General features: G+C 34.2%; 1 protein-coding gene across 3 annotated transcripts in view; it reads right to left on the reverse strand.

Moving 5' to 3' along the window:
- CERKL (ceramide kinase like) overlaps positions 1-14925 on the reverse strand; it is a 182474-nt gene that overhangs the window by 56545 nt on the left and 111004 nt on the right. For 2 of the 3 annotated variants that reach the window (XM_069068571.1, XM_069068570.1), the window contains exon 3: positions 6758-6889. The exons of the other annotated variant lie outside the window; for it this stretch is intronic. In XM_069068571.1, the coding sequence (XP_068924672.1) occupies positions 6758-6889 (132 nt within the window). The remainder of the gene's footprint in view (positions 1-6757; positions 6890-14925) is intronic. 3 annotated transcript variants of the gene reach the window in all.

Here is a 14925-nt window from a genome sequence, read left to right on the forward strand (position 1 = left end):
GTCTCTAATCAATAGTGATTTAGAACATTTTTACAATGACTCTAGATGGCTTTAATTTCTTCATCTGACAACTTCCTATTCATATTCTTTTGACCATTTTTCAACTGGCCAATGACTTGTATTCTTATAAATTTGACTCAGTTCTCTATATATTTTAGAAACGAGGCCTTTATCATAAACATTTTCTGTAAAAATTATTTCCCATCTTTTTGCTTTCTTTCTAATCTTGGTTCCACTGGTTTTGTTTGTGCAAAAAAATTAATTTAATGTAATGAAAATTATCCATTTTGCTTTTCATCATTTTCTCTATCTCTTGTTTGGTCATAAATGCTTCCCTTCTCCATAGATCTGACAGGTAAACTATTCCTTGCTCTTCAAATTTGTTTATGGTATACTACCTTGACATCAAAATCATGTGCCCATTTTGACCTTATCTTGGTATACAGTGGTGAGATGTTGGTCTATGGCTAGTTTCCGTCATAACATTTTCCAGTTTTCGCAGCAGTTTTTGTCAAATGGTGAGTTCTTTTCCCAGAAACTGGAGTCTTTGAGTTTATTAAATAGTAGCTTACTATAGCTGTTTACTGTGTCTTCTGTACCTAGTCTATCCCATCAATCCACCACTTTATTTCTGAGCCAGTTCAAAATAGTTTTGATGATTGCCACTTTATACTATAGGGAGGCAACTTTCTTTGCATCCTCAATTAAATACCAAATTAGAAATTCTGATTGTATTATACTGGTGATAAATTGCTGTAATCTCTTTGCTAATATTTTGTTTTAAATTTTTGCATCAGTATTCATTAGGGAAATTGGTCTATAACTTTGTTTTAGTTCTTCCTGGTTTAGGTATCAGTACTATATCTGTGTTATAAAAGGAATTTGGTAGGACTTCTTTGCCCATTTTTCCAAATAGTTTATAGAGTATTGGAATTAATTGTCCTTTATATGATTGGTAAAATTCACTTGTAAATCTACCTGGCTCTGGAGATTTTTTTTTCCTTAGGTAGTTCATTGGTGGTTTGTTCAATTTCTTTCTCTAAAATGGGATTATTTAAGTATTTTATTTCTTCTGTTAATCTGGGCAATTCATATTTTTATAAATATTCATCCACTTCATTTAGATTGTCAGATTTATTGGCATACAGTTGGGAAAAATAGATCCTACTTATTACTTTAATTTCCTCTTGATTGGTGGAGAATTCACCCTTTTCATTTAATTTGGCTTTCTTTTTCTTAAATCAAATTAACCAAAGGTTTGCCTATTTTATTCTTTTTTTTTTCATAAAACCAGCTTTTAGTTTTATTTGTTAGCTTAATAGTTTCCTTACTTTGGATTTTATTAATTTCTCCTTTTATTTTCAGAATTTCTAATTTGGTATTTAATTGAGGGTTTTTATTTTGTTCTTTTTCTAGCTTTTTAAATTGCATGCCCAATTCATTGATTTGTTCTTTATTTCATTCATCTAAGCATTTAGAGAGATAAAATTTTCCCTAAGTATGGCTTTGGCTGCATCCAATAAATTTTGGTATGTTGATTCATTGTTATTCTCTTTGATGAAATTATTGATTATTTCTATGATCTCTTGTTGACTCAAATGATAATCATCAAAACAATCTTGTACTGGCTAACAGATAGAGAGGTGATCAGTGGAACAGACTGGGTATGTAATACACAGTAGGTAATGATAATTACTGATGATAGTAATCTAGTGTTTAATAAATGAAAAGATCTCAGATTCTGGGACAAGAACTCACTATATGCCAGAAACTTCTGGGAAAACTAGAAAGCAGTTTGGTAGTTTATCTATTGTCACCATACGAAGATCCAAGACAGTTTCAAAGGACTTATGATGAAAAATGCTAGGTATATCAAAGCAATATATTTTCTTTATTTTTCTTGGAATTTTTTGGTCTGTGTTTTCTTCTACAACACAGCTAATATGGAAATATATTTTGCATGACTTCACATGTATAACTCTACATCAAACTCCCTGGCTTCTCAATAAGGGAAGGAAGGAGAGAATTTAGAACTCAAAATTTTAAAAACAAATATTAAAAATCATCTTTACATATAATTGCAAAAAATAAAATATTTAAAACATTTGAAGTCAGTTATTATATCCTTTCTGAGTTGTCCCTTCTCTGAGGCTTAACATTCCACATCCCTTAAACTAATTCTCATCTTGCATAAACCTAATACTCTCCCTTGATCATTCCTGGTTTCCCATCCTTCTGGACGCCATGCAGTCAATCAATGTCCTTCCTAAATGTGCTGCCTGGGAATAAACATAGTCCTTCAGTTGTAGTCTGATCATGGGGTAGTTAAATAGAATTATCATCTCACTGAATCACCCCACTTGGACACTAAAGTTTCACTTCATGCTACCTAAGATTAAAAGAGTCTTTCTGGCAATCTTATCCCATTGCCGACTTGCAATCTAAAGGCACTTGATCATTTTGTTTGTTTATTTGTGTTACTTTGTCAGACAGAAAGTGAATTTCAGATGACAGTGCTGGTAATGTGTATAAATATTGTTGTAGCTCTGTTAAGCTTTGTTTTCCTAGAAACAGAAGCTGTGAAGAGCTTGGAGTGGAGCTGTCCCTGGGAGCTGAGATATGGAACAGGAGTAGAGAACTGCCTATATATGAATTCAGGCAAGAGCTGGGAGAGCTGTCTACATGACAATCCAGGCAAGAGCTCGACATGATGAGCCCATGGAAGAAGAATCATGGGGTTTGGAAGTTAGCCTTGAGTTAAGATGAAAGAAGACTTTACTTGGGTACTCTGTATTGACTGATGAGACTGTGACTTACTGTGACCTAGAGGTAGATGTTTAAGACTATGTGGTCACCTTAGTAATAAGTTGTTATGTTATATTGTTGTGAATGTTGTGCTTTAGTTTCTCAAATATTATGCTTTAGCTTATTGCTGAATAAATAGAGACTTCACTATACTATGCATTAGATCCTTAAAAGTTATTCACTACAGCAGTATTCTGGAGAGTTGCTCATGATTGGCTTTACATCTCCATACTTCAATCAAATGGACAGAAACAATTGAGGGTACTGATGAGTTATGAATACCAAAGCTAGATTAATATTCATGATAATGAGTTTCCTGGTGATATGTATGGTAGGGAGAAAGGGAGAGGGAGGGAAGGGAAGGAATGATGATGGAGTATAAACCAAGCACAGTACATGGTGGAAAAAGAAATGCTAATTTTTACTTTTTCTTCTTATTCTCAAACCTCCTCTTTACAAAGAAATAAAAAATAAAAAGTGTTCTCAGAACCAGCAAATGATCTGTTTTTGCTCAAAAGTGCCTCTTCTTTTCCTCTTACCTAGATAACAATAGTTTTACCCCTTCTTTCCTTTTAATCCTTTCTTCATAACCCCACCTCCAAATCTGGAGTTTCTTTTGCTTATTATTAATCTCTCCCTCCTTTTTAATACTACCCTATTACTACCTGTTTCCCTGCTAAATTTGGTGTTTTTCGACACCAAATTCTCTATGTGTGATTTAAATTCCCCTCTGTTCAGATGAAGGGAAAGTGAAATTCATGTGATGATTGTTTACTACCTCTTCTATATTTCTAAAGTTTTTTTCCCTTGTGCTCCTCCACCAGTTATTTGAAATTAAATTCTATTCCTCTTCTTTCCCCTTTATGTTTTTCTGCCCTTTTCTTAGTTATTCTCAGTGTAAACATTTATCTTCTGCCTTTTGAAATATCACCTTCTAAACTTTCTTTTTCTTCAAGGTGATAGCTTTCAAGTCTTATGTGATCCTGACTGTGGTTCCTTGGTACTTGAACTCTTTCTATATGCTGATGGTACTTTTTCTTTAACCTGGAAGTTCTTGATTTTGGGGTCCTGGGAGTATTTACTTTAGTGTTGTTTTTTTCATGAAGATACAGGTGGATCCTTTTTGTTTTGCTTTGCTTTGGTTTGTTTTTGTTCTCATTCTAATAGGTCTGAGAAATTTTCATGTGCAACCTCTTTAAAATGTGGTATCCAGGATTTTTTCCTTTGTAGTTTTTTTGTAGTAATTTTTAGATGATATTTCCTTGACACATTTTCTTGGTCAGTTCTTTTGACAGGAGTTAACTTCAAACATTTTCTTCTTTTGACTGATTTCCTTCCATTCTAATTTTCAGGGAGTCTGCTACTTGGTTAAATTTTTGCACTTCTTGTAATAAGCTATTCATTATCTTTCCATTTTTACTTTATAGCTTTCATTTCATTTATAATTAATTTTTAATCTTTTGTCTTAACGCTTCTGAAAATACATTAGAACCTGTGGCCAAATCATATCTTTATGAGGCTCTGCCTAGAATCACCATGAAGTTTTTCTTTTTCTCTTGGCTTATATCTTAGCCATACCCCTATAAATAATATTTATTTATCATCAATTTATTTTTCTATTTACTCATATTTCCAGCTTTACCTCATGAATTGAAACTTTTTTCCAGGGTCAGACTCTGACTATTCTAGCATACTTGGATGGGATGGTGAGCACCTGTTTGGTCTAATGGTACATTCCCTTCTGCTAATGTTTATTACATACAAAGTGCTAATAGGTACCAAACCCATCTATACCCTCTACCTACAGCTGTTTCAAGACTTTCAAGTATAGTTTAAGTCAGCTTGCTACAAACTTTCAGAGTCCCAAGAGCATGCGAAATGATTGCTGTCCTCTTGGTAAGATTTTTGTTATTTTATTCACTTCAGTCCCCATACCCAGGCTGAGACTTTTGCAGATATTGAATGGACCTGGAATTTCCTCATTTGATAATTTTTGTCTTGACTCCCTTTGTCTAGAGCTTGCTTCCCTGCAAGGGAGCCTGCTAGTTGAAGCATTATAAAGGTGTTGGAGGTGAGAGGCCTCTGAACACTGAATTTGCTTTAATCAGACTCCTCTGACTGGGAATACTTTTCAGGGTCAGCAGGCACTAAATGTCTAGATGTCCCCTTTTACCAACCTGACTGGAGGTACTCACTGTAGTTTCTATCCTTATTGCTTAAATACTTTATCACATTACTTAATCCAGTGTTTAATTCCTGGCACATAGTAGAGCTTAATAAATGAATTATTGAATTAATTAATTAATGATCATTATCTGATTTGGTGTCCTTTTATCTTTTCAGTAAAGTAAAAGGCAAGTTCCTCAGATAATAAGATATGAAAGGGCTAGAATATGAAACAAATAAAAAAATTCAAAGGAGAAATGGAATGAAGGATGTCATCAGCTTTGAAGGAAGCATAATATTTAAAATGACAAGAGGGAGATATATTTAAATATGTACCTCTTCATTTCACTTAACTTTCCAGGGCACCAGGCACTTCTCTAAAACATAAGTTGTAGAGAAGGTGCTGACCTGCATTGGTAGAAAGAGTTTCCTCGCTGGAGTTCCTAGTAACAGTGAAAATCACATGTCTGGTCCCTATCCCTATCCCTACATACATACACAGACATAGGTGCACATATACACACATATATATGCATGTAAACATAAGTGTGCCCATGTACATGCATATTGTACAGAGAGACATACATACACAGGTATGTGTATATCTGTACATGTCTCCATGTAGTCCAGTATGTAAGCATATGTTGCTAATATAGCATTTTAAACAAATATGATTATGTGCTCTGTTGTTATTCAGTCATTTTTCAGTCACATCTGACTCTTCGTGACCCCATTCAGGGTTTTCTTGGCAAAGACAATGGAGTGGTTTGCCATTTCCTTCTTCAGCTCATTTTGCAAATGAGAAAATGGAGGCAAATAGGGTGAATTGACTTGCCCAGAGTCACACAACTAGCAAGTGTCTGAGGCCAGATTTGAACTCAGAAAGATGAGTCTCCCTGACCCCGAGCCCAGAACTCCATCCACTGTGCCTTCTAGTGTAACGGCAAGCAAAGTAGGAATTTTTGCAGGTGCGCTGCCGTAATTGGTGTTACACCTAGCCACTCATGTACTCTGTTAATTAGTGCTAAATACTTTTATCAGTTGTATATTTCTTTTAACCATGAATTTTTTTTTCCTGGAAGAGGCCTTAATATGCCTAGGCTCATGTACCAATGTTCACATCACCAAATGCATGGTCATGCATGCACGGTGGCACGAGAAAACAACAAAATGAAATGGAGCTACTGCTGGCCATGGAAATAGAAGGTCCGGTGGAAACCTCATTTCCCACCCTTCCCAGTGGTCTTTTTGGCAATTTCTTTCACTTTTCTAAAGCACAATGCCCTCATTTTCAAAACAAGAGTGACAGAATTTGTAAGATCTGTCTTGTAATGAAGTGGGCTCTATTCCACTGCCTGAAACCAGCTATTAAGTACTCACTTTTGACCTAACCAGTAGGGGTCAGAATCAGAGCAAAAACAAAGGAAGGAAAGCATTCCATGGAAGACCATAACACATACATTTTTAATTTAAGCAACTAGGTTGTCAAACTTCAAAAATAATTCACACATAACCGGCTACCTACATGTCTAAAGTTATACTTCATTTTAAACAATGACTGATTTTACGGGCTGGAAGAATATTAACTCTTTCTTTCAAAAGTATACTAATATATGACATCATAAAATGTTTTACAAATAAAATTATAATAATTTAATTAAAATACATAATTTTAAAAGGTTAAGCTTCCAGAATGTTCTTCTAATAAGGATCAGAAGCAAATTCAGGTTACCTTGGTTGCTTTTTTTTTTTTTAAGGGCTAAATCAAATTCTTAAAATCACTTACTTGTTACATCGGTCTTTATTTCTGCAAGCTTCAAAAGAGGTTCAACATGTTCATAATAGAGGTGAGTAGCTTTTTTTTTGTGGCTTTGTGGGTTAATAAGTACTTTTAAGGATTTGGGCCGGTTTGAAAATTCTGAAATAAAAACATAAAACCTTTACATTTTAAAGATGGTGCCTAGACATTTTAATTTTTAACTTTTCAAAAACTACCCATTTAAAATTTTAGATAGAAAGTTGTGAACGGGTTAAAAATCATTTGTTATCTGTATTTAAAGTTAATTTTAACATATTCTAGACTTGGCTGTTACATCAATAGATTAAGAGAAACTGATTAAGAGAAAGTTTTAGTTTATAAGAAAGTTGGACCATGGCATTCAGTTCATGAAGGAAAATGTGAGTGGAAGCTGCTTTTGTGAATATAAAGCAAGTTTTATATATTTTCCCCAGTCATATATAACATATTAAATGTTTTTTCAACTTTAGTTTGTAGAGAAAAGCAGTGAACTATAACATATATTGTTATCCATTTCCTCTGCTAAATAAATATGTTCATTACCCGAATCGGACACCTCAACAGCCCTGGGGCTGCTGAAGCCCTGACCTACTAATGAGTTCAGGGTTAAATAAAACAAGTAAGGATGAGTCAGTGCAAAAGCACCTATAGAAATACATGTTAGTAACGAAGAGAAAGGTTTTAGGTCATAGCTCAAAGCAGGACAAAAAAAAAAAAAAGGCCAGGGAAGAAAGAAATATTCTGTTGGGAATTAAATAGGAAACGCCTCTCAGCAGGGATTTGATGATAGTGCTACCTCACAGTTGGTGCTGAGATTTGATACTGCAATTTTCTGGGTCTGCAAGATGCTTATCACTTAGGACACAGCTGGAGCAGGTGCAAAGCAAATTTTCTGTTGTTAGTCAGGGTCAGGAGGAAAATGCAAGCCATGGAAAGTCAAAAACTATTTCTGTTGTACCACCACTGCATAAGAAACCTTTTGATTTCATACTTGCCTCTTTGGAAATAAGATCTATTTTTATGGATTCTAATAACACCATTACCAAAAAAAGACTTAATTAAAATCTCCATCACACCAATGTCAGGTTTTTGAACAGCCTTCAAGTCTGCTCAGCCTCATCCTCGTTTTCCTTCTCTGGTGTGAAATTTTCCAACAGCATAGATTTCCCCTCAACTTTAGAGAGATCCAAATGAAGAGGTGAGGGTGGTGAAATTGTTTTCAATATAAAAGTTCTTCAAATATATAAAAAATACTAACATTTTTGTATATTAGACCAACTGATTAAAAATTATCCTTAGGCACAAATTAATTGGACAAGTCAGTAAGAATGATCTTTTAATAAAGTACCCCTATAAAGGAACAAAAACAAAAAGCACCTAAAATGACATATGATTAAAGCTGATACTTTACTTTTAAAATGATAGTAGAGGATATTCCTGTTATTTCTCAAAAATACTTATGATGAGAATAAAAACATAGATAATATAAATTTTTAGTTACAAAGTATATACTAAAAACTGCATAGTACAGCAAAAAGAAAAATAAATTTGAAGTCAGAGGACATGAGTTCATATTCTAGCCCTGCTACTTAAATTAATTCAACAGGCATTTGTGAGCATCTACTATGAGCTAGATGCTAAAAAGGCCCTGTACTCAAGGAGCTTATGTCATAATCTGGGGGCAGGGGCGAGGGGAGGGAAATTATATAGATAGATGGTGAGGAAGGAAAGAGGGAAGGGGAGAGAGGCAGAGAGAGACAGAGAAATATAAACAGAAAGATATAATTAAATACAGGTAAAAATAGAAACTGCCAAAGGTCACAAATCTAACATGAAGGCCAGTTTGTTGATAATGGAATCGGAGTGATAGAATGAGAGTGGCAGTAGCATATGTGGACATAGGAGGGGCACAGGTGGACAGTGGGTGTGAGGGAGCATGAATTGCCCACTAGGGCTATAAGCTTCCATCTAGGCCAGTCTCCAACTTGGAATCACAGGGATTCGAAGTACAGTGACAGACCAGTAAGTAGCAGAAGGTTGTAGTGGATGGTTGTGCTATTTATAGTACCAATGTGACCACAGACAAGTGACTTAAGCTCTCTTGACCTCGGTTACTTAGCTATAAAATGAAGGTGTTGGACTCCACTCATCCCTACAGTCCCTTCTGGCACTAAATCCCGCTGCTGAAGTTACATGTAAAGGAACCATGACTTAATGATCATCTTTAGGCATTGATTTTTATTGATTCAATTTATTAGATTTATATCAGATCTTTCTTCAGAAGAGATCAAGATGCTAAAACTTTAATTATTCCAGTTATCAATTCAAATGTTCTTTGTTTCCTTGCACTTTTGATTTCCAAGTCTATAAAGATTTTTTTTCAAACTTCAGGAACTTTTCTTCTAGAGAAATTTGTCTTTCATTCCTTCAGGGAGAGGCACATGTTGATGGTAATAAGGAAGAAAGGAATAGCACCTCACTGCAGATATATAATAGATTTCTAATTTTTTTTTCCTTCTATCTACAAACATCTGGGGAAATAAATGGCCCATACTAAAACCGTTCAGTCATGATGAAGAAATTTTGAATTATAAAGGTTTTCTATCCCTGTCCTATTAAGCTACAATATGGAGAATTTATTTTTTTTAAACTCCTTCAATTATACTGATTACAGAGAACAACAACATGGCGGAGCAAAACCCTAATCAGAAATGTCAAGACAATAAATAATTTTCCCCCTCTGTCCATTTGGCAGGAGAAACATGCAAATCATTTTTAAAGCTAAAGATATATATATATATATATATGTATGTATATATGTATATATATATAATAGGATCAGTACTAATTTAGCTTAATCCTTCTTACATTTTAAATCTATAATTATGTACAGTGATCTTTTTTGATATCGATGACGATTGCCTTAAAACCTAAATTCAATAGTTCCAGAATAATTAAATTATATTCACTGTACTATACTTAATAAGACAGGAAAATAAATTTACTGGTTCTAGAAAGACTTGAAGCAAAAAGGTGGGGGTGAGGGTGGGTAAGGCTGGAGGGAGGGAGACCTTTTCAAAGTTATACTTAAGTTAATCACAAAATTAAAATTAACTCAAATTCTTCATTCTCCATCTTTCCTGTTAAGTCAAAGGTTTTCCTATACATTTCTTGGGCATGAATCAAAAATGCCATTTTTATTAGATTTGCCATTTTATATTTTTATTTTCTTCAAAAAGGTCTGCTTAATATAGAAATAATGAGTATAGAATTGATATGCCTTAATTAGCAATTAGTTGATAATCTTCAGCATATAAAGGCTTTTTGTATAATGTAGAATTTATAGAATTGTAAAAGAAGCAAATTCCTCAAAAATGTATTTAAATATCCTCAAACAAGTATTTGCCCAAAGTACAAATGATTTAATGACACCACCAAATTCTGGGACACAAAAGATCATGTGCTTGTTACCAGCTAATTTATTTGGCTATAAAAGAACTTTAGTATGTCATGAAATTTAGAGAAATGAATCTAGTCTCTCAAATATTTGCATATGAAGCCTAAAACAATTATAGTACTTGACAATTTTTCTTTAACTTTTTTGAGGTTATCCCAGACATTCAGCAAAACTGATAAGTGAGTGGTTGTACACAAATCCAGCTCTTCATCATTACCTGAAAAAAAAACAAAACTAGAAATGCACCAAGTAAAAGAACCACAAAAAAACTAAAATAAGGGGAAAGGAAGGAAATACCCATAGAAAAATTAGCAGAGAAGGAACAAATGGTCAATGAAAAGTTCCTAATAGTCTTTCCTATGTACAACCTCTGGGGATAAAAGAAAGAACATATATAAATACATAATATATACAAAGATAGTTTGGGGAAAGAAGGCGCTACCAGGTGGGGAGATCAAATGGGCCTTCATTTGCAGGTGATGCTTGAGCTGCCACTTAAAGAACTGAGGGTTTCCAACAGTTTGGGGTTTGTGAGAAAGCATGTTACAAGCATGGAAGCCAATCACTTCAAGGATAGGGAGAGGGAGGAGAGGTATGATTGTATTCATAGAGTGCAAGGAGGGTAGTAATGTATAAGAAGGTTGTAATGGAAGGGAGACTCAGGATGTGGAGAGCTTTAAATATTCAATGGATAAATGTAAATTTTATCTAAGATGCAATAATTTGCTGGGCAGGGGTGACATAGACTTCTAATTTAGGAAAACCACTTTGTCAGCTGTATGGAGGGTATACTACAATAGGGAGAGGCCTAAGGTATGCAAGGAGACAGAAGAGGAGGCCATTAATATAGTCTAGATAAAAGGTGATGAGGCCCTGAAAAAGGGTGGTGGTTAGAAGGGTGAAATAGAGAGGGCAGATATGAGATATATTAGAGAGAGAGATAAATGAAAAGACATGGAAACTGATAGCTAAGAGAATGCCAAGAAAACATGATTACTTTTATTCAACTTTTGATTAATTGGTTGATTACAAAAGAGATGACTTCTAAAATAGAACCCTCCCAAAAGAGGGTACAATCTTAAAAACTTAAAAAGTGGTGAGAAGTCCAATAAAAAAAACTGGAAGGAAAAGATAAAGCATGAAATTAGAGCTCTTAATGAAATATGTATAATGATGTAATAGAAATGTAAATTTTTAAGATCTTCCTTGCCCCTAGGTTAAGTGTACCTGGAGCCTGTGGTGGGAGGCTTGTTTCTCAGGAGATACTTTGTGATTGGGCAATGGGTCAAGAAGGTTGTTACATTTCTCTGAGGTAGGAGAAGGCTATATAATCCCTGATGTGAGACTTTGTTTGGGGGCTTACTTTGAGAAGTCCTGTGTGATTTGACCAGATGATACTCTGGGCAGCCGTTGAGAGCCCCCCCAGCTTTGAAAAAACCCAGATGTTGATGCTTCCCTTTCTGGTAACTGTGATTTGGTATGGATGTAATGGTTGGACAGTTGGAGCCCTGTCTGCTTGAAATATTTCTGTCTGTATACTCTGAAGTTTGGGGTGCTGATCTTTTTCCCCTGAACTAGGTAAATGATATGGCCGATTTATTAAAGCAAGACTGTCAACCCATTTTGAGTTGCTTTCCTTTAGAGAAGCAGATCTAAGAACCTGTGTTGGCAGCCACCCTGGGGATGATGGGGTGCTTGCTGCAGCAACTGATAATTGCAGACTTTGAGAAAAACTTTTAAAACATGAGCAAAAAAGTGTAGACATTGAAAAAATGGGGGGAAATACAAAAATTCAATGATTCAATAAGATTTATTATAGCAAGCGGCGGCCAGGTAGCACAGCGAGTAAGAGCACTGACTCCAGTGTCAGGATGACCTGGGAATCGAATCCGGGCTCAGACACTTAGCACCCACCCAGAAACACCTGGCCATGTAACCTTGAGCAAGTTACTTAACCCCAATTGCTTTAAAAAAAAAAAGATTTATTACAGCAAAATTAAAAAAATATATTGAAAGAAACCTTTGTACAATCAAAAACAACTGACCCAAAAGACAAGGATTGGAGAGAAAATCAAAGAATTATTGCTCTCCCAAGAATGAATGATGAAATAAAAAGGTTGTATACTTAGTTTATTTCAGGAAATCATAAAATATTGCCAAGAAATATTGGAAACAGAGGCCAAATGCAGACTGAAAGACTCCATGAGGTATTTTTAGGAATAAATCACAGGTTTAACTCTTCCAAGGACAAGAGCTCAGTAATGTCTTGAGGGGATGGAAGGAACTTTCATAACCCTTTCACAACTAATCAGTGTAGGATCAAAAGAGATTCCAATGCAGAGAGAATTTTAGAACCTAGAAGAGTAGTACTGTTAAAGATACTGTAAAATGTCTGCTCAGAGTTTTCCTATACTATCATCCTTACCTTCACCCTAGAAGACAGACCTTGCTGATCTGTTTGTACCAATTCTGTTTCAGAATAAGCAGCAAAGTCAGGGAAAGGGGTACAATAGCCCTGAGCTATTGAAGGGGGAAAAATGGCAGTAAGAACATTTTCAACAAGGATACCACACACAAAAAAATTGGTAGAATGATTAAAATAGAGAAAATCTGACAGAGGAAGAGAAATGAACATTAGTTTGAGAAAAAGATTCTGTGATAAACACTTTGCAACAAAGGAAATTGAGAAAAATCTCCTGAAGAAGGTAAAGATCGAAAAACAAATTCTTCAATCCACCTCAAGTGAAAAGGGCACAACTATAAGAAATTCTCTAGTAGTTCAAAACCCAAAGAGTTAAGGTCATATCAAAGAAATAAGGAGAGAAGTGAAGGATCTGGGAGGGAAAAAAATCAGCAATTAGAAATTAAAAGAGTTAAAACAAAATATATAATATTTTCCATATAAGTAGAGTATCCAAAAAGATAATGATGGAATTAAAATGCAAAAGGGCACAAACATAAAAATAAAAGAATAAAGATTTTAAAACAATAAGATTTGAAGACTACATGAGAACTCTATAAACAAGAATACTAAACTTGAAGATAAGATGTAAAGAGATCATCTATTCATTAGATATCTTCCAGAAAATACCATGAAAAAGAAAACCTGTGCACCATACTCCAAGAAATAATCTAGAAAAATTACTAGAAATAATAGCAGCAGACAACAAAATACAGAAGAAGATCCACAGAACAACAACAAAAAGGTATCCAGGTTTAAGTCATCAAGAAACATAAGAGTTAAATTTCTGAATTACCATGTCAAATAGAATATCATAAATGCAAAGAGAAAAAAATTTAAAAGAAACAATCAGAAAAGAACAGTATTATTCCAGGGTTATAGGGGGAAACAAAGGAAAAAAGTGGAATGTGATATTCTGAATAATAAATAAAACTGAACTACATATAAAAATAACATGTCTTCCCCAAACTAAGAATAAAAAAATTATATAGTCAGTAAAACAGAAGAATCTGGATTACTTCTTCAAAAATAACCACCAGAGTATTTAGTTTGCAAACTTACTAAATGTCTAAATAATTTTTCAGAGACTATTAAAAGACTAAGAATTGAAATCTTTGTTTTCATGTGGGTAAGATGAGGCATGGTGTTGAGCATGTATAGGGAGTATTTTTGATTGTTATTCATACACACATATTTTCACACACTAACAGTGAAAAAACAAAGAGCACCATGGGCTAACAAATAAAAGAAGTAAAAGGTATAATGAGAAAAGTCAAGAGGACTGTAGGAGAATGGAATTAATATTTCAAGTGTCAAAACCTCATTTTTTCACTAGTAAATCAATACTATAGATGTTGGAATAATATGGAGGAATGGCTCTTGGTAGGTGGTAGGAGAGGGTGAAACAAGAGGGCATTATTTAAAAAAGGATAAACAATGAGAGGAAAGACAAAATAGAACTGGAGCCCATAAACTAGCATTAGAGAACACTTTCCCATTGCAAACAGATTCCTCCATTGATAACTAGCATTCCTAGAAATAAATTCTAGAGAATCCTATTAGTGGTAAGGGACAAGACAAAGAGTAGAAAAAGAAATAATTTTTAGAATAGGAAAATACTAATTTAATGTCACTGAAATAGAAGAACAGATAAATTACAGAGAAGGAAGGATTAGGTAACACACTCTCATTAAAGCTGGGCAAAGAAGGACTAAACAAAGACCAAAGAGATGAAATAAGACCCAAAGAGTTTGGGATTAGACAGAGTAGGGGGAATAGCAAGGAGATGATCAGATTTATATTTATAAAAGCAAAAACAGCATAGATACCAAGTAGTGACTTTGAAAAGGATATATATTTGCATTATATACATGTATACATTACATACAAAGAAACACAAAGATACATATTTGTTGATTGTCACATACAAAGTACATACAGGATGTGATCCTGAGAAAGTTGCTTTTTCTCTCAGTGATCCAAGGCAAGCCTCTTGTCTATAAATTTCAGAGTTGGGGTATATTTATAATAGGAAAGAGAAATTTGTTCACTGTGAGACCCCTATACCAAACTATTTTATAAAGCTGAAAATATATGGTATATGAACAGAATGTAATATTATTTTACAGTAAGAAATGACAAAGGAAATTCAGAGAAATGGGAAATATATACAGAGAAAAATTAGGAAGAACCTAAGCGATGTATTAATATACACAATTACTTCTATGACATAAATGA

This window comes from Petaurus breviceps, unplaced genomic scaffold (assembly GCF_028583685.1).
Source record: "Petaurus breviceps papuanus isolate PSGF00001 unplaced genomic scaffold, PetGlider_PUasm1.0 90763, whole genome shotgun sequence".
Lineage (NCBI taxonomy): Eukaryota > Metazoa > Chordata > Mammalia > Diprotodontia > Petauridae > Petaurus > Petaurus breviceps.